This window comes from Ailuropoda melanoleuca, chromosome 13, assembly GCF_002007445.2.
Source record: "Ailuropoda melanoleuca isolate Jingjing chromosome 13, ASM200744v2, whole genome shotgun sequence".
NCBI lineage: Eukaryota > Metazoa > Chordata > Mammalia > Carnivora > Ursidae > Ailuropoda > Ailuropoda melanoleuca.
Window position 1 is genome coordinate 5,326,797 of NC_048230.1, and position 19,410 is coordinate 5,346,206.

The following is a 19,410-nucleotide window of genomic DNA, read 5'->3' on the forward strand; positions in this document are numbered from 1 at the left end:
CTTTAGCTTTAAACATTAGAGAGCGGGGAGAGCCTATTTAATAAAACAGCATTATTTCATTTTCAAAGAATGATTCTGGCAGTAGCTCTGAGTTTAAATTCTGCATTCTTTTCCTCAATTATAATTATAGATGGGTCTGAAAGGAAGCATGCCTATTACTGTCATATTTATTCTTTTGACAGGTGTTATGGGACTGTAATTTGATGAAATGACTCAAAACGCAAATTCCCTTACAAATACAATTCCTGTCATCAACACGAGTGGTTTAGGGGAAGTCCTCCAGAAAGCCTTTTCACCAATCTTGAACACCCCTCATGTTTTAGCAGCGATCCATATTCAGGAACATAGGGGAGAGCCTGCCTTCAGGGCTTATATCCGAGGTAGCAACAGCCAGAAGGAAGAGTGGGTGTTTAAGGGAGAGAAGGCTGTTAGTGGGACAGCCTTTTTTTTCATCTAGGTGGGGTCGGATCAAGCAAGGGGCACCCAGCCGGTCTTGCCTGTAGGGCTTCCCTATAAAACAGACCCCAGCCCCGCATGCGGCCGGCAGAGGGTGCTCGACGGACAGCCGAAAGGCGGGGGCGGTGCCGCGCCGCTCCCGGGGCGCAGGCGCACTCGTGGCTGCCGCGTCCGCCGCGTCCGCCGCGTCCGGGGTTGACGTTCCCCAGTGGAGGCGGGTGAGCCGCGCGGCGCCGGTGGAGGGCGGGAGAGGAGACGCGGGCGGACGGCGGACGGAGCCCGCCCGGGGCGGCGGGGCGGGCTGGGGGTGTGAGGCCTCGGGGGGCCCCGCGCCGCCCCTTTCCCCTCCCCGTTGACCCTCGTGGCCTCGGAGGCCCGGGTGTCCTGGCGCGCGGCTCCCGGCCGCGCTCGGGCCCGTCGCAGGCCTCGCCGGGCGGCTCGGGGGAGCGCAGCAGGCCCCAGGACGCGGGGAGGGCCGCGGGGCCACACGGAGCCCAGGGGACTCCAGACGCCTCTGCGAAATGCTCACTGTCTGGCGCACACCTCCGCGCTCAGCCTCGGCGGGGCCATTTATAAAAGCAGACGGGGCCCCTCCGCGGTCCATCTGGCCCGAGCGAGCTCCCCGGGAGCGCGCTGGCCTGGAGTAACCTTCACGTTTTGATTGATGCTTCTGCATAACACATCAAGTCACGCTGAGCCCGAAACCCCTTAGTTTTTAGGACTATTTTATTTTTTCACATAGCTTACAATTCCCTCATTTAAAGTGCGCCATCGAATGTCTTTTCGTGTATTCAGAGTTGTGCATCCGTACTCACCAATTTTAGAACATAATCATTGTCCCCGAAAGAGACCTCTCCTTTAGCTGTCACTCTCAATCTCCCAATTCCCCCACCCTGCCCTGGGCAACCCCTAATCTACTTGCTGTCTCTGTGGATTTGCCCATTGTGCACATTTCCTATAAATGGAATCATACAATATTTGGTCTTTTGTGACTGGCTTCTTTCACTTAGAGTAATGTTTTCAAGGTTTACCCATTTTGTAGCCTGTATTAGTACTTCATTTCTTTTTATTACAAAATAATATTGCATTGTATGGGTGTACCATGTTTTATTTATCCATTCATCAGTTGATGGACCTTAGGACTGATCTTAACTCTTCACCTCCTACCAAGGCCCTTCTGGATCTGATCTGACCCAGCCATCCTGGCCAGCATCCTGTTTGCTCTTGGTCTGCCTTGGCTCCCCCCCTCCCCTTCTGTGGGCCTGGCAGTCCTTTCCTCCCTTAGGCCTTCATGCAACCGGCCCTCTGCCTTCGCCACTCCTTCACCAAATCCTCTTCCTCCTTCAGACCTCAGATTTAATGTCCTTTTCTCAAGAAACCTCTGACCCTTGACTGGGTGAGGGACCCCATGAGCCAATCTCTCAGGGACCTGAATTCCACTTTGTAGTAATTAGTTATAACTGAATAGTTTTAATTTTACCTTAGTGTGTAAGGTACGTGGGGTCAGGGGCTGCTTCTCTTTGTTTCTGTAACCCCAGTACCTAGCACCTTGTTGGTGCTTAGTGACTATTTCAATATACGTGCACACATGCCTACCGTGTATCAGGCACCGTACTATACTAGGGACACAGTCATGAACAAAATAAATAAACTCCCTGCTTTATGGAGTTTGCATTCCAGTGGGGGAACACAGACAGTTAAATCTGGCAGGTGGTGAAGAGTGCCATGAAGAAAGAAGGGACTGCAGAGTGGTCAGGGAAGTCCTCTTAAGTGAGACCTGGATTCCTTTGGGGCAGAGCAATGTGGGTGCCGGGAAGAGTACCTGGTTCAGGGAAGGCGGAGGGAGGGAGAGCATGAGAGAAGAATAAATCCGGAGCTTTCAGCTCAAGGGTCCTTTGAGATGAGCCCTGTGTGTGTGTAGAGAGAACTTGTTAGAAACCTGGCTTCAAAGCCCAGCTCCGCTCTCACCTGGTTCTGTGTGACCCAGAGCCTCAGTTTGCATCCTCTGTAAAATGGGAGTAGTAGGGTTGTAGGTTAAATAGCCCCTGTGAAGTACCCAGCCGCGTGGCTGACACCTGGCAGATGTATAATAGTTCCCTTCTTTTGCCCTCAGACCACAGTGGTGTGTTGTGGCCTCTGTGTGGGAAGCCAATGGCACAAAGCAGTCTAATGTCACAATGACTCACTTCATGTTGCTGGTTGCTCTGCTCTGAGACCAGCATGTTTGCCTTTTGTCTGATTTTTCCAGTTTGCTTTGGCTGGGCTAGCTCGCCAGGTTCACTTGAAACTGGTAAACTGGCTCAGGGTGGGGATGTTCAGAGCGCTCCTTGGCCTTTTCTGAGACAGCAGGTGTGGGGGCAAGAGCTGAGGATCCAGAGCCAGGGGATTCAGGGCCTGAGTTTGAGACCTGGCTCTGCCACCTGCTGGCTTTGTGATTCCAGGACAGCCACTATCCTCCTGGCTTTAGTTTCCTCTCTGGTGAACGGAGGTCAATCAACAGACATTTATAGAAAGGATTACAGTGTGAGACCTAATTATTAGAGGACTGCGGGCAGCGTGGTGTGTGAGCCTTGAGGAGGTGACGTGGGAGCTAAATCTTTAAGGATCAAGAGGAATTCTTGAGGCAGGCGAAGAATCCAGCGTAGGAGAAAGAGAGGCGTTGAAGAGCACAGCGAGTTTCAGAGACAAGATTAACGGCAGTTACCAAGCGCCTTGTCCGGGCCGGGCACCATGCTAAGTGTTTTAGGAGCGTTAGTTAACCCTCACAAGGACTCTGTGCGGGAGATCCTATTAGTTGCCCCATTGACAGATGTGCAGCTGACTCTGAGGTGGAAATTGAGAAACTTGCCCAGGTCCCACAGCGGGCCAGTGATGGAGTCAGGATTTGAACGTAGACTGCCTGATCCAAAGTCCGTGAACTTAGCCTCTAAGTTCAGTATGTGGCTAGAATGCAGGGAGTGTAGACAGCAGGAGGTGAGTTTGATGACAGAAGTTGGAAGCAGATTTGAGAAGGGTAAAGAACACTCCACAGAGGTTTTGGAGAAGGGGAGTGACGCGGTGTGTTTTTTTGGAAGCATCCTTCGGTCGGACTGCAGAGAGCGATATTCGGACGGTCTGAGCCAGGCATCGTTACAAAGCTGGGAGCCCAGGGGCTGCCCAGGTGCATGAAGCGGGTCGGGCACTGAGGACAGGGAGGGTGAGGGGAATGGGGAGGGTGGGTCTCGAGAGCCTTGACCACGAAGGAAAGGGGCTGGAGGAGCACGGACTCTAGCTTGGGAGAATGTGCGTGTGCAAGCTGGAGCCCTGGAGCTGGGGGAGCAGAACCACTCTGCTTCTATATTGCGACTCTCTCCATCCAGAGAAATAATTGCATATTTAAACAATGGCCCGCACAGGCTTAATTTAGCCTTGTATCAGTGTTTGATAGGGCATAATTTCTGGTCATGTTCTGTAGTTCCATTCTTTTCTTTCTTTCTTTTTTTAAATATATGACTTTTCCCCACTTATTTTTAGGTGCCCTATGTCAGGGCACAGGGTAGCCAGGGGGGTTAAATGGGGCCGTAGGCCTATTTCTCAGCATCTGTACCAGTGATATCACTGGACTCCCAGGAAATTCCCTTTGTGGCTTTATTCTCACCCTTTTCCTTTTTTCTGTTACGTTCTCCTTTGGGTTTCCTAAGAGCTTTTTTAGCATTTCCTTAGCTGCCCCCTTTTCTTTGTCTGTGTAATTGACATCAGCCTTGTGACTTTTTATTTCATCTCCGTGCAGCAGGAAGCTATAGATGATGTCCTTGGGTTTCAGAAAAGCATGGAGCAAAGTTTTATGGAGAAGGTTGAAAAATAAGTATGGGATAATAGCACAGTCAAGTGCTTTCATGAATGCGGACCTGGTCCTGAATGAGCCCCAGGAGAGCTCTCTGTGGGGTCCTTAGCCCGGCTCCAGGCAGCATTCTGTGGATGGCTCAGATACAGACAGCAGGTGGTGGTAGAAGCAGGTAGGGGCACGGGGCAGCAGCCCTCAGTTTGATTCCTGGCCTTCCCACCTAATAGCTGTATGGTCTCTGGCAAGTTTCTTACCCTTTCAGAGCCCCAGTTTTGTCATCTATCAAATGGGGCTAATGACAGGTACCCCATAAGATTATTGTGAGGGTACACGAGGTAGCCCATGTGAAGGTCGCAACACCTTCCAGGCACATACTGATCACTCCCTGAACGGTAGGTCGTAAGACATGTCATCAGCCGTGCAGAAAGCTCAAGGTAGGACAGCTTGGTAACATGTCAGGCCGTCCATCTCTGGTCCTGGGGCCGAGCCCAGAGCCACACACGTTAGGTGCTCTGAATGGCATTGTGTGGGTGACTGACACAGCTCACTGGGGTCAATGTTTCTCTCTTTGAACCCCATTTGTTCCTGGGATGGGATTGTTTCTGTGCTTTGTTGTGCTGAATTGAGTGGAGTTGGATAACAGACAGGGACAGGTACCCCAGAGATTGTGGCAGATGGTGACTCTGGACTAAACTAATAAAATACAAGATGGGAAACAGCTTTAAGAAGAGTCATGGAAGGGGCGCCTGGGTGGCACAGCGGTTAAGCGTCTGCCTTCAGCTCAGGGCGTGATCCCGGCGTTACGGGATCGAGCCCCACATCAGGCTCCTCTGCTATGAGCCTGCTTCTTCCTCTCCCACTCCCCCTGCTTGTGTTCCCTCTGTCGCTGGCTGTCTCTATCTTTGTCAAATAAATAAATAAAATCTTTAAAAAAAAAAGAAGAGTCATGGAAAAAACGTTCCTCCGAGCTGAATGCATGGGGGCCAAGCTGAGAACGCAGTCTGGGCGGCCTTCCTTGAACTGCCAGGTAAAGGAGGGGACATGGTTACCTGAGCTCCAGGACCCACGGAGCTGGTCAGGATCCAGAACTGGCTTTCCCATCGGACAGTGCATCTAAGAGTGAGACCAATAATGAGGGGGTGTGTGTGTGTGTCCCGAGGAGCGTGAGTGGGGTGGGGAGGCACTAGGAGAGGACAGCACCTTCAGGGTGGGGCTCTTGGAAGAGAATGACTGCAGGCCTGGAGTCACTGACTGAACAATGATGACAGACTGGCCTTGGGGTCAGGTAGGGAGACTTGAGCCCCAGAGGGCAGAGCTCAGATCCATAAGTAAAGTCTACAGAGCAGATTTTAGCTCAGAAGCAAAAGGTCTCTGTGACAGCTCTGGCTGAATGAAGTGGAGCGCCCCCACCCGGGAGGTCGTGAGCTCCCCACCACGAGGGAGCGTGTTAAGGGAGAAAAGCTGGATGACTCCCTGCCAGGGATGTGGAGAAGAGATTTCTTTTACCCTGAGTGGGAAAAGGTCACCTTCGACGCTCTGGTTTTGAAAGACTCCCTCCTTTGGATGACTTTCTGCTCATTCAGTTAACACCTCTGACGGAGCACCTGCCATGGGTCAAGCCATACCACCTTGGCTATTTTTATAACTTTCTAATTCATCAGAGGCTGCGGCATGAATAACCAGAGCTCAGTTCTGATTTGGGAAAAGCTAAATAAATTTCACCTGCTCTTTAGTTTGATTTCAAAGGAAAAAAGATGTATTTTTTTTCTCTCTGATGTCTGCAGAGGTCACTAAATCAGTGAAATCCACAACCTCTCCCAGTGTCCGTTTGCACGAGCAGCTCCCTTTGGCAGCCCATTTTTGTCTCGGATAGAAGCACCGAAAGGTATCATAACGTGTACTTTTCCCTTTTGCTGCTTTCCAGGGGCGGGGAAGGGCCTCCTGTTGAGTGAGCTGCCATGAGCCAGGCAGGCATGTGTGTTGTCCTACCCAGTCCTCACATCAGTCTTGCCATGATCTGGGGCCCATGTACTCTCACTGTTCCACTCAGTCTTCTGGGTGCGGGAGAGTTGACTGGAAGGTGTTGGAGAGAGGAATGGTTCCATTTGACACCCTTCTGTTCAGGGACCTAACAAAGCCCAGAGGAGGCTAAGCCTGGAAGAGGGTGGAGGGAATGGGGAATTCGGTTGCAAATGGGATAGATTGGCAGTTGACTGGGGAAAGCCTTGGATCCCCCTCCCCCCTCCACACGCACACATATGCACACCTACTGATGAGCTTAGGGTTTGTTCTTTGCGTGCCATTAAAGGATCTCAAGCAAGGAGCTCAAAGATGAGATTTGTGTTTTTTGTTGCTCATTCTGGCTGAGCACAGGGAGGGACTGAAGATGAGACACGACAGAAGGGTGTTGGATTAATCCAGGAGAGAGGCTCTGAGAGCCTAACAGAGACAAGGAAAAGGAGGGGCCCCTTTCCTTCAAGAACTCAGGGAGGTTGGAGCCCTGGCGTTAGGGTCAGAGTCCACATCCCAGCACCACCACTCCCTGGCTGTGTATTCATAATCAGCCTCAGTTTCCACATCTGCAAAATGGGATGATAATGCTTTTTGTCAGAGGGTTGTTGTAAAAATGTCTAGCACCACACTTAGCACATCAGTCAGCTCTCGGGCAAGGATGAATTTCATGGAGGAGGGGATTTGAAAATATTCTTGCCCGATGGCCTCTCCAGACTGAGTGAGGCAGGAGGCATCGGTTGCCTGCAGGGAGTTCCTACAGGTGAGTTGGAGGGAAGCTGAGGGGGCCGGAAAGGCTTGGCATAGATGGGCGGGAAAGGGAGGGTTTTGCTGCCGGAGGTGATGGGCGAGACTGCTCAGGGCCTGGAAGATTCTGCGGTTCATCAGCCAGCAAGCAGTGATGGAGGAGTGTGCTTGGCACCGGGCTGTACCACGCTGGCACTGAGAGAACACAGATGGGGGAACCGGATACAGTCCCTGCCCTTGTGGGAGTTCCGTCCGTCTGATCGGGGAGGATGGAGAGGCAAACACTCGGAGCCCGGGGCGATTCCCGCTGATCTAAGCAGGCACAACAGGCTGTGGGCAAACAGATCAGGAAGAGAGTCTAGTTCTGTGTGGGGAGTAACAGGAGACAGGAAGACTTAACTAAAAAGAAATTTCCTGGAAGAGTGTTAGGGACTCACAGAGTCAAGGGAGAAGGCTGGAGAACTGGGCAGGAGTCTAGACATTTCTAGAAGGCCAAGAGCTACAAGGACAGCTCAGAGCAGGAAGAGGCTGATCAGGACACACCATTGCTGGGGTGCATGAACTCATTTTCAGGCTCTTTGTAACTCTGCTCGAGAGCCCATTTCCAGAGGTGGGGAGTACTCAGTTGGCCTCGCCGGGGTCTGATGTTCTCCTTGTGGCCAGGCGGGGTGGAGCCACAGACAGTCTCAGCAGGCCAGGCTCAATGTGAAGAAGTCATCCCTGAAAAAGAAATTGGGGAGGGGGGTGCCGTTAGGAGGAGGAGCTCCCACCTGGACTCGAGCCAGACTTCCCAGGTGGAAATCCTGGCTTCTGCGCTCAGAGCTCTGTGACCCTGGACAAATTGCTTGCCTTCTTTTTGCCTCCATTTCTTTATCTGTAAGGAGAGCATAATGGTACCTTCTTATAGCATTATTGTGAAGATTAAAATAAGTGAATTCAAGTGCATCATTTAGAATAGTGCCTCTCACGTGATACATGTTGAGTGAGGCCGCTGTAGTAATCATTGTAAGTGCTTATTATCTGTTATTATTACTAAAGGAACTCCAGGTGGTGTGCCAATGGGCCCAGCCGGTGGAGGAGCGATGAGGGATGGGTCTGGTGGGTCAGAAGGCTTCAGGAGTGGGTGCCAGCCTCACGAGTTTAAGACTTTATCCCCTCAGTAGTGGGAAAGCTGGGGAAGGGTTTTTCTAAAATAACTTTTTGTTACAAAAAATTTCAAAATATAGAGAAGTTGAAATAACAGCACGATGTCCACCCTTATTTCTGCCATCTTAACATTTCACCACATTTGCTTTATCTTTCTCACCCTATCTTTTCTCTTTCGTGTTGCCTTCTGTGGGACCGTGTGCAAGTCAGTTGCAGACATGATGACACATCACCTCTAAACACTTCCTTCCGCTTGCATCTCCCAAGAATGAGGACATTCTCCCACGCGACACATTGTCGTTCTACCTAAGAAAATTAATAATTGATAATAATTCACAATATCCTGTCATTTTAAGTGGGGCATTAGACAAGGCGTTGTGGCTGCCATGTGGAGGGTGGCTGGAAGGAGTCTTAAAATAATTTCACAGTTTAACTACATTTGGGGAAAGTTGTCATGAGTGACAGGGGCAGGGGCGATGATCAGATATGGGGTTTTAGGTAAATACCCTCCCAGTAATGCAGGTAACAGGTGATGAAACCTGAATTAGAGTGATGTGGGGTCACAAGGGCTATTTGGGGTACCCATAGGTCTCCCACTGAACATGGTGGCAGGGATGGTGGGTCAGTGAAGGCTCCCAGGAGGAGGTGCCAGACCTAACAGCTGAGTGTTGAAGAATCAGGAGACCTGCAGGAAGCAGACTGAAGGCAAGAGTGGGAGGATTCATTTGACACATAAATATTGAACATCTACTGTCATGGTTCCATTTTTGTATCAGCTTGACTGGGCCATGGGATGCCTGGAGATTTGGCCAAACATTATTCTGGCTGTGTTTGTGGGGGTGTTTTTGGATGAGATTAACATTTATTTATGTATTTTTTAAAAGATTTATTTATTTGAGGGGCGGTGGGGGTGCTGAGGGAGAGGGAGTCTTTTAAGCAGTCTCCGCTCTGAACGCAGAGTCTGACCCGGGGCTCGTTCTCACGACCTGAGATCATGACCTGAGCCAAAACCAAGAGTCTGATACTTAACCGACTGTGCCACCCAGGTACCCCTGGATGAGATTAAAGTTTATATCAGGAGACTGAGTAAAGCAGATTGCCCTCCTTAATGTGGGTGGGCCTCATCCGAGCACTTGAAGTCCTGAATAGAACAATAGACTGACCCTCCCCCGAGTGAGAGAGGATTCTCCTGGCTGATGGCCTTCAGGCTGGGACATTGGCTCTTCCTGGTGTGACATTGACTCAAACTGGGACATCTGCTCTGTGAGATTTCAAACTTGCCAGCCTCAATAATCACATGAGCCAATTCCTCATAAGTAACGTACATATATGAATATAACATATATATATATATATTTTTTTCCCTCTGTATATTCTATTGGTTCTGTGTCTCTAGGGAACCCTAATGCATCTACTATATGCCAGGCATTCTGTCATGGTGCAGAGACCGTAACAGGTGAACATGACATAGACTGTCATGGAGTGCACCACTCCGAGCTCAGTTTGCCTGAACTCTGCGGTGAGTGGTGGGAGATGGGATGAGGGGGTGGGCAGGGCAGGGGCCTTGGAGGAAGGAGTGTGGATTTTGTTCCATAGGCCAGTGCTTTCCAAATGTCAGTACCACTTTCATGATTTTTGTCATATCCACATCTCAACTGCATTCTTCTTTGCTTGATACATTTAAAAATATCAATTTTATGCCAATTCCTTTTTAAAACTGTTTAAGCCACAATACCTACGAAATTACGGGATTTTTTTTTCATTACACATGAAAATACATGTAAAATCATTACGATAAAAAGATGTTGGCCCATATACTGCTTAAAATAATTTCACAGTTTTCCTACATTCGGGGGAAGTTGTCATGAGTGACAGGGGTAGGGGTGGATATCAGATCTGGTGTTTTAGGCAGGAACATGCCATGCTGAAATTTAGGTTTTGGAAAGATTCTGTGGAGTGGTGAATAGATTAGAAGATAGGGAGACGTGCTGGGAATTGTGGCTGTTGTCCACAGGAGCTCTGATAAGAGCCTGAAGCAAGGATGTGCAGTGGGAATAGAGAGGAGAGGACAGATACGAGGGGGCATTCAGAGGTAGAATTGGATAGGATTTAGAGACAGTGGCGTGGGATAGAGGCAGAAAGAGGAGTCTAGGTTGGCTTGGTGATGGTTTTGGTTTGGTTGCCTGAGAAGACAGAGGTGCCTTCGCAGGGGCAGGGAGCCCAGGAGAGGCTAAGGTCAGGTACAAAGAGCAGGCTATGCCAAGCAGTGGTTAGGGACAGCAGTTTGACTTCAGTTTTAGCAATAATGCTGTGAAGTTCACTGCCCCTTAATTGCAAACCCACACTTCAAATTAAATTAAAACATTTTTTTTTAGTTTAACTCTTCTGAGTGGACCCACACATACATTCTCTGCTACTTATTACTGAGAATGACTAAGTATTATAATTGAGCTGAAAATAATCTCCCGCCCATACTTGCTGGGTTGGTTTCTAAGTATTGCTTGGGTTTTTATCTACTGAAACAAAGTTGTGCTCTTTCCAAATGTTAATTTTGAAGACTGCAGATGGTAACCATCTGTTACACGACTAGCATTTTACAATATTTGATTAGCACTTTATATAGTTTGGGGAAGCCTGCCAGTGGAGTCTGCCCATCAGGTGGGGACTTCGGTGGTATGTCCTCTGTGGTGGTCCTTGAAGGTCTTTGCCCCCATCGTATGGGGTTTCCCTTTTTTGGGGGGGGGGCTTTAGTACAGCTAGTCAGACTGGCAGGTAATATTCGTGGCAGGAGAACCTTAGGGCCTTGCCCTGTTTGCGCTCTTCCTTAGAACTGGAACCATCAGACCTCATTGTGGAAGCAGAATTTGGGTGGTCAAGATCTGTCCATCAGTTAGGGCTCTTTGGGTTGCAAGTGACAAAATAACAAACCCAAGCTGCTTTGGTAAAGGGCATTAATTGGGGCAGGTCATTAAAAAGTCTAGAGGTGGGTCTGCCTTCAGGCGGACGGTTGTATGGTTCAAACGAATTCTTCAGACTTCCTTCCCTCACACTCACAGCCCTGCCTACTGCTGTGTGGCTTCAATCTCAGGCTTCTAGAGGAGACAAGATGGCGCCGTTGAGAGAGGAGCAAATCCCCTCAGCAGCAAGTGTGGAGGGAAAGAACCGAGGCTTTCCCGGTCCCCCCTGCAGAGGTGGTGAGATGTGTTCTGATTGGGCCAGCTTCCATCACGTGCTCATCTGTGACCCAATCCCTGTGACCACATGGATGCAAGGCTCTGATAGGGCAGACCTGGAGTGGCGTGTTCTGATTGGGCCAGCTTCCATCATGTGCCCATCTGTGACCCAATCCCTGCGACCACATGGATGCAAGGCTCTGTTAGGGCAGACCTGGAGTGGCGTGTTCTGATTGGGCCAGCTTCCATCACGTGCTCATCTGTGACCCAGTCCCTGTGACCACGTGGATGTGGGGCTCTATTGGTCAGACCTGCAGTGGCGACCCACCGTGATCTGTGGGCCGAGACCTGGGGAGAGGTGGATCACCAGTCGCACGTCCGGGGCTGTTCGTGGAAGGGAGGAGGGTTGTGGGGCCGACTGCCACCTGCCCGCCCCGGTATCATGGCGGGAGCCCAGAGTACCAGGAGGCATTGGCACACTTAGCTGTGGAGACAGGCAGTTATTGTTGCCAGGAAGATAATATGCTGGTAATGGAATGAAGGAGCCTCTGAAACCGGCTACTTAATGAATTTCCTTTCTTAGTTTAAGAACCTCTGATAGATTTAGTATTCTGATTCTCTCTCTTTTTTTTTTTTTTTTTTTTTTGAGGGGGAGGGAGTTGTCTGTTTTCTTTTTATGTTACTTTAAAACTAAGGCCAATCACTTAATCTTGGTCTTTTAGCTCCTTCGTTTGGAACATTGTGAGCTTCTCTGTCAGAGAGGGGAGATCTGTCCAGAGTAGATAACAGATCCCATTCAGTCCAGTTCAACAAACAGGGCACGAAGCCCCGGGGCCTGGGCCAGGCTCCACAGGCCTGGCAGCAGATGAATCCTCAGCAGTGTGGGAAGCACTGTAACTGCTCCAGAACAGGGCACTGCAGCCCCTCAGGGTGGGACAGTCAGGAAGGGCTTCCCAGAGGAAGTGACACGGAGCTGGACCTAGAAGGATGAACATAAGTTCCTCTCCTGGTGGAGAAGAGAAGCATCGTTCCCTTGATGCTAAAGGTGCTGCTTGTGCGAGGGGACCAAGGGGTGAGGTACTTGCTGGTTTGAACGATGAGCCCAGGCCACTGGTTCCAGTGCATTTTGGCATCAGCATGGAGGAGACTGGAGAGTTAGCAGGCTAAAGGCAGGGACAGACACGAGGCAAGACGCTGTGGTAGAGCTCCAGGCAGGAGCCTGTGGGGCATCTGGTTAAAATGCAGGTTCTCTCTCGCAGGTCTGGGGTGAGAGTCTATTTCTAACAAGCTCTCCGTTGACGTCAGTGCTACTGGTCCAAGATGAAACTTGGGAGTGGCGAGGCTCAGACCTCTGGCCATTCTCGCCTCTGTTGCCTGCAGTCAGCCGGTTTCTCAGTCTTACAGTGCAGGGCCTTCCTGCTCATCTCCCCTACTCTGCCCATCCGTGACACCTCCTCACCCACCACCGCACATTGGCTTCCAGAAAGACGGTACCAGGAAGAGGCTGTGCAATCTTGCTTTTGGTCCTGGCAGACCTGCTCTGGCCTGAGACTGAATGCCATTACTGAATGCCACGCCCGAGCTCAGGGTCCGGGTTCTGTGCAGTGTGGCATGAAGGGGACCTGGCCTCCACGTTGTGTCAGACCTGCTCACAGAGCCGTGGAATGTGGGGCTCAGGGCCAAGGATTGGCTCGATGCCTTAGAAGTAATGCTGTGTGTTTTGCAGGGACAGAGGGTCTTGCGATGGCCCCGCTACCAGGGGCGGAGCTGGTCCGGACGCCGCTGCAGCTCTACCGATACCTGCTGCGTTGCTGCCAGCAGCTGCCAACCAGGGGCGTCCAGGAACACTACAAGCACGCTGTCAGGCAGGTGGGAGCAGTGGGCACTGCGCTCGGGATTGGGGCTTCCTGTAATAGGGGGCCTGTCTCACGATTGGGGGCAGGGGACAGGGATGGTCTTTCGGGGGGTGGTGGAGGGGAGGGCGGCAGTCTGGTAAGAGCCACCAAAACCCACAGCCCAGCTCCTCTCTCGGATTTCTGCTCAGAAAACAGAAGATGTGTCATCCAGCACATCAGCTCTGTGCCAGGGCTCAAATAAGGCAGCTAAATGGATAAATAAAATAGAGTATGGGACATCGCATCATTCTGACAGGCATTCCTGCCAAAAATGCACAGCCTGAAGTTACTCATGAGAAAACATCAGGTAAATGCAGACGGAGGGACTGTCTCCCACACAGCTAGCCTCGGCTTACCCAACATGGCAGTGTTGTGAAGCACAGAGAAGGGCAGACCTGCTGTGCTTTCAGGAGGACTAAAGAGATGTGACCGCTAAATGTAATAAGTGGATTGGATTCTGGACCAGAAAAAACAATGATTAAAAAGGACATTAATGGAGACTTTCATGAAATTGGAATATGGGCTTAGATGAGATGATAGTGTTTTATCAATGTGGAATTTCCTGAATTTGACTATGGTGGTTATGTAACCTCCTCATTAAAACACACTGAAGCATTTAGGGGTCAAGGGCATGATGTCTGCAACTTCTCAATGCTCCCAGAAAATTGAGTACAAACCCATATAAAAAGAAAATGAGAAAGCAAATGTGGTGAGATGTTTACCATTGGTGATTCTGGTAGGGAATTTGTTTATATTCTTGCAGCTTTTCTGTAGGTTAGCAATTATTTCCAAATAAAAAATAAATAACTAAAATGAATACAAATGTAATGTGGAAAGTAAAAAAAAAAAAAGAAGGAAGGAAGGAAGGAAAGAAAGAAAGAAAGAAAGAGAAAAAGAAAGAAAGAAAGGAAATAGAGGTAGCAACAGACAGGCTGTGAAACATGGAGGAGGGAGCAGCTAGCTGCCTGAGGGCGTCAGGGAGCACTTCCAAGTGAGCATTTGAGGTGCTCCTAAAGACAGGAGGGCCTGTGGGGTTGAGAGTGACTGGGCAGAGGAGGGACCAGGTACCCTTGTGAAGGGCCCTGAGTGCCACACCAGTGAGCCTGAATCTCACGTTCCTTCTCAAGGGCAAACATCTGGTTGAAAGCAAATGGCAGCCCTGCATTGCTCTGCACCGGGCCTGGCTGGAGTTTCCAGGCCCCCCTCCACACACCCCCCTCTGCTTGGCCTTCCAGCATGGGCCCGGGGAGGCCCTGTTCCTCCCTATTGTGCAGCCTGGTGCAGGTGGCTCCCTGGGAGGAGCAAATGAAACCGAGAGATGGAAGTTTCCTTGGGCCCCTGCTGCCTGATAACCTTCGGGCCCAGCCTCTTCTGGGGTAACTTGGGGGCCAGTCTTCCGTTTGCAGCTGCTTTGCTGGCAGGAGGACAGGCTGTGTAGTTAGAATGGACCGGGATTTGAATGCTGGTGCCATGCACAGTGGCTGGTTAGGGCATCCGAGCCTCTGTTTCCTCATGTGTAGGTGGGATCATCCTAATGTCTCTGGAGGACTAAGAGCCATGCTGAGTGGAAAGTGGCCGCAGACTGCCTGGTGCTCTGAAGATGCTGGTCCTGTGCATTTCGCCTTGTCATCTTTTTTTATGCTTGAACTTTCAGAGTTTCCGGGTTCATTCAGATGAAGACAATCCCGAGAGAATCCAGCAGATTATTAAAAGAGCCATCGAAGATGCAGACTGGATCATGAACAAAGTAAGTGCTTGGCTCCCAGCTCCCCCTGCCAGCTGGGGCGTTGACAGCGGTAATCTCTGTGGCCACCAGGGGTCGCCCCTGCCCCACAGTTGAGCCCGATCAGCGCTGCAGAGGCACCCTACCCCCCCAGCCAGCTGCTCCCTTCCTCCAGAAGCCCAGAGGTGGTGGCAGATGCCTTTCTGGTTGCATCTGTTTTCTGCAAGGGGTAGGGAGTTCTCAGTCCCTAAAGGCCAACAGTGCTGAGTAAACTGAGATGGGGTAGTAGGAAGAAGGAAGAGAAAGGTCTTCTTGGAAGCAATAATACCAGAACTAGCAGCAGCCTTGCTATGCCTCAGACGGGAAAGCTGTCCTGGGGCATAGGGAGCTCCCCGTCTCCAGGGGTGTTCATACTGAGGCAGGGTTATTGAGGAAACATTCACGGATCTATTTTGATAGAGGAAGGGAGGGAGTCAGGAAGATAGACTAACTTGCTGGACATGGACGGAACAACCTAGAGAGCTGGGGGGAGCAGGTCCCACCCCCGTATCCTTCTAAAGCAGAATCTCCAGATGTGGGGGCCGGGGTTCATTTCTAAAACTCAGTGATTGGTGTTGATGGCTTCTGAGGGTCTTTTTCTATCTGAAATTTTTTTTTTCTTTGAACCAAGACTCAGCTTAAAGAACAGGATGGGCATGTCCCGTGTTCCCTTCTGATGTTCCCGTGTCTTTCTTATGTGCGCCCTTCTACCCCGTCAGCTTCCTTTTCCATTAATGAAGAAAGGGGATCCCGGTGCCAACTAGAGATTTGACTGTCTGGAGCCTGCCCCGCCACCTCCGAGGAGCCCCTTCAGGAGGCAGCTGAGGCCCAGAAGAACATGGTTCTCAGGATTTCCTAGGGCCTCCCTCCCCCATGGCCTTCCCTCACTCATTTCTGATGATCTCTCTGCCTTACAGTATAAGAAACAGAACTGAGACACTAGGGCCTAGAGAACAAAGCCGTCCTGCAGACATGGAAGTTGAGAGATCTCGCTTCTGGAACTCAGCAGCAGCAGCCGTTTTGGAATATCCGCTGTCCTTGTTGACTGAGAGCAGGAAATCGGGTAGGAGAGCTGACATCGGCTCAGCTGGCTCTTCTTGCCCCGTGTGTGTCCCCAGCATCCTTCATGTTTGCTTTTCTGGCCATTGCCATGAGAGATTTGGGGAGAATATGTTTTGTCACTTTGCTCTGAAGGTGCCGCATGTATTCTGGATGTTGTCCTTTGACACCCAGCTGGGCATCCCCTCAGGCTGTCCAGAGAGGACAGAGCATGGGTTTTCGAACCAATCAGGTCTAGATTTGAATCTCAGTTCTGCGGCTTTTCAAGGGTGTTGTCCTTGAGCTCAGCCTCCTCCTCTGTGAAGATTATATGAAGAAGTCGAAGGGCTTCATGCAGGACATGGTACGTGGTGGTGCGAGTAAACGTCCCCCGAGGAGGCCATCCTCCACCGCTCCTTCCTCCCCGCCCGCAGCGCTCCACATGGCTCTCTGGCACACTCCTCGTCGGGCCCGGGTGGTGTGTGGGCCTGTCCTGCTCTGCTTGTTGTCCCTGAACCGTCATGGCCCCACCACGCCCAGCACTCCACCAAGCAGCCGCTCCTACCGGCACTGTCCTCCCGTGGAGTCCTGGTCCTCGCCTTCACGGGGTGTCTAGCGTCCCTGAAGTGGTGCAGTGCACGCCGCATGGAGCAAGGAGGAAGGGTGGAGCAGCTACAGCGGGTGCCAAAGCGTGCAGGCCTCTGTGAAGCTGCCATCTGTCCTGCTGGCGCTGCCCTGCTCTGCACCGTCTTGGAAGGAAGAATGGAGGCAGGGAGGCAAGGAGGGAGGTGGGGAGCAAGCACACCTGTGGGCTCTGGTGAGCCTGAAACCCATGGAGAGACAGACTGGGTCGCATCCCAATTCCATACAGATCTCTCTTGGGGAAACTTACCTGGCCTATTTCAGCCTTGGTTTCCCCATCTCCCCGCCAATGCTGCAGTGAGGAGCACGAGACCTAATGCATGCCAGGTGCTTCCGGCCGTGGCCAGTTACCGCAGTGAGGGAGCCCTGCTTTGCAGATGGGGAGATGGAAGCACGGACAGGTTGAGCCCCTTGTCAAGGTCACCAAGCTACTAAGCGAGGTCTGTCTGAATCACCACACACTACAGATTTGGGAGGGAAAGGGGCTCAGCAGAGGGAGGGAAAGCAGCCGGGAAGGACTGGGGTGTGGGGCACTGGCCAGAGCAGGGGGAGTGGCCAGAAGCAGAGAAGCCACGCTGGGCTTGAGTATCCCCCAGGACTCTCAGCCAGAGGGATGCTCCAGCAGGTTCGTGACCTGCAATGAATTATAGGACTTACAGTGACTCAGGGCCGTCTGTATGCACTTGACTGATCAGCAAAGAATGAAGTAAATATATCAATTTCTGAAAGCTCTGGTGTCTTGAATACTGTGCTCACTCATTCCCCAAACACATGCTGTTCCCTACTGCACTGTCGTACTAGGTATTGGGGACTTAGAGACAGGCCCGTAGAAAGCTGCCCGGGAGGGGATTGTTGTTCAGAGAGGATGACCAGACGCTGGTCCCATCACCAGACAACAGTTGATATGGGCAGATCTGCCCCACCAGGGTGGGGGAAGCTGAGGGGTTTCCGGCCAGGGCCACAGCTGAACCAGCCCCACTCCCTGTGGTTCAGCCCTTCTGAAACCGGGGGGCCCATCCTTGGTCAGCAGCGGGGTGTCTTGATCACAGGAGTGGGTTTGGTTGTATCCCGGGCATTTCACCGGCCCAAGCGGTGTGAATGAAGGCTGGCCAGGGTTTGGGAAAGGGTTCGTGTCCCTTGCCCTTAGCCGGCTCCACAGGGGTGGTCCCATGACCTTCAGTTCACTGGTTGCTGCTTGATCCTGTTGTGCCAACTTACCCGGGTGGCAGATGGTGGGTGCCCACTGCTGGCTAGGGGTGGGCCTGGGTGGGGGAGGGGTCGGTTAGCAAGGTGTTGGCTGCTCTCCACCTGGTGAACAGGGTCATCGGAGGGCACACACCCGGGAAGCGCAGATGGAGGAAACACAACGGGGTGGCAGGGTAAACCTGGCAGGGCAGAGTAGGGAGTGGGGGTACCATGTGCAGCCTGGGAGAGCCTCCCTTGTCCTCACCAGCCTTCCCGTCCTCTGCCCTCAGACTCCGCCCCTGTGATCCCTGCATGGATCTGTGTTTGGGTAGGCTTTAAATTACGCAGGGCCCAGGCTGTTAAATACATATAGCTGAAGGGTTACAAAGTAGCCTCCAAGCCAAAGGAAGCAGGAGAAGGCTTGTTGAGCCGGAGGCTCAGATAGTGTGAGCTCAGACAGATCTGAGTTTAGTTCCCCACTCTGTCACTTGGTAGTGCTGTGACTGGGCCACTTCCTTTGCTGTCATCCTCACGTTCCTTGCCCGTAGCGGGCTGTACACCCCACCTGGGGTGGGTGGGGGGGCGATGAGATTAGGGCAATGTGTGCAGAGAGGCAGTGGGTCACATGACCTCCTTTTCTCATTTGTGGGTTCCCTGGTCAGGACCCTTCTCTTTAGGTGGGTCTCCACCTCTCCCATGTCTGCTGTACGAGCTCAGTGCCAGCGGGACAGCGTCTGGTATCTGTCGTCTGTGCCTTGGCCGATGCTGATTGGCCTCATTGGCCTAACGAGTGCGTTTGCATTTCAGAGTTTCTAGGTCTCCGTGAGCAATGAAAGGCTGCTGCTATTAAAGGACATCAGCTCTCCCGGAGAGACAGTGTCACATCTGGAAGCTGATTCCTGGGGCCACTTGGCCACCAGCCGTTGCTCCCTGGTACAGAGCCTGCCCTGCCCCATCCAGTTTCATTTCCCTCCCCTGTGCCTACTGACGTCTTACCTGAGCGCTTGCTTTCTGCACAGCCCTGTGCTAAACAGGAAGGCCTCACAGTCTAAGGGATGGGTAGATAAGGGTAGCTGGGCGGTTGGATAAATGCGGCTTCTAGAATGTTACCATAATGCAGATTTTTTTCCCCCCCTCTGATTATTGCTTTCTATTTTTTCTGGAGCTTTCCATGCTTCCCCCATTCCTAGATGAAAACTGGCCCAGGCCTCAAAATTTGGGAGCCAATGTTAGGTTAAAAAAACCCAAAGCTATGGTTACTGTTAAGTCACAAAACAGTCTCAACTCCTTAATTGAAAGGTCCAGCCAAAGGTAAAAATAAAATTTCAGAACTTGAATTAAGGTTGTGGCTTCTCCCCTCTTCCAGTGGGAATCTACTACATTTGGGAACTCTGCTGTCAGAGAAGAGGGACACGGGCAGGTGGTCTTTGCTAGCTTGGGGGTGAGGAGGGGGCGGAGGGGCATTCCAGGCCGAGGCAGCTGAAGCAAAGGCAAGAAAGGGCACCACTTGCTTAGGAACTCCCGTCACTGATC

At 51.5% G+C, this 19,410-nt stretch overlaps 1 protein-coding gene across 1 annotated transcript; it reads left to right on the top strand.

Moving 5' to 3' along the window:
- The first annotated feature begins 559 nt into the window (after positions 1-559).
- LYRM9 (LYR motif containing 9) lies at positions 560-17,420 on the top strand. Its single transcript, XM_034640993.1, has 4 exons — positions 560-674; positions 13,082-13,224; positions 14,905-14,997; positions 15,930-17,420. Exons 2-4 carry the CDS (start codon positions 13,099-13,101, stop codon positions 15,945-15,947), a joined length of 237 nt encoding a protein of 78 aa, XP_034496884.1. The 5' UTR covers positions 560-674; positions 13,082-13,098; the 3' UTR covers positions 15,948-17,420.
- The last annotated feature ends 1,990 nt before the right edge of the window (positions 17,421-19,410 follow it).

Excerpts from the sequence above, each read along its gene's own strand:
- LYRM9 (XM_034640993.1), top strand. The coding sequence starts at position 13,099 with ATGGCCCCGCTACCAGGGGCGGAGCTGGTCCGGACGCCGCTGCAGCTC. Across the intron at positions 13,225-14,904 it reads ACAAGCACGCTGTCAGGCAG|AGTTTCCGGGTTCATTCAGA; the intron begins GTGGGAGCAGTG and ends TTGAACTTTCAG.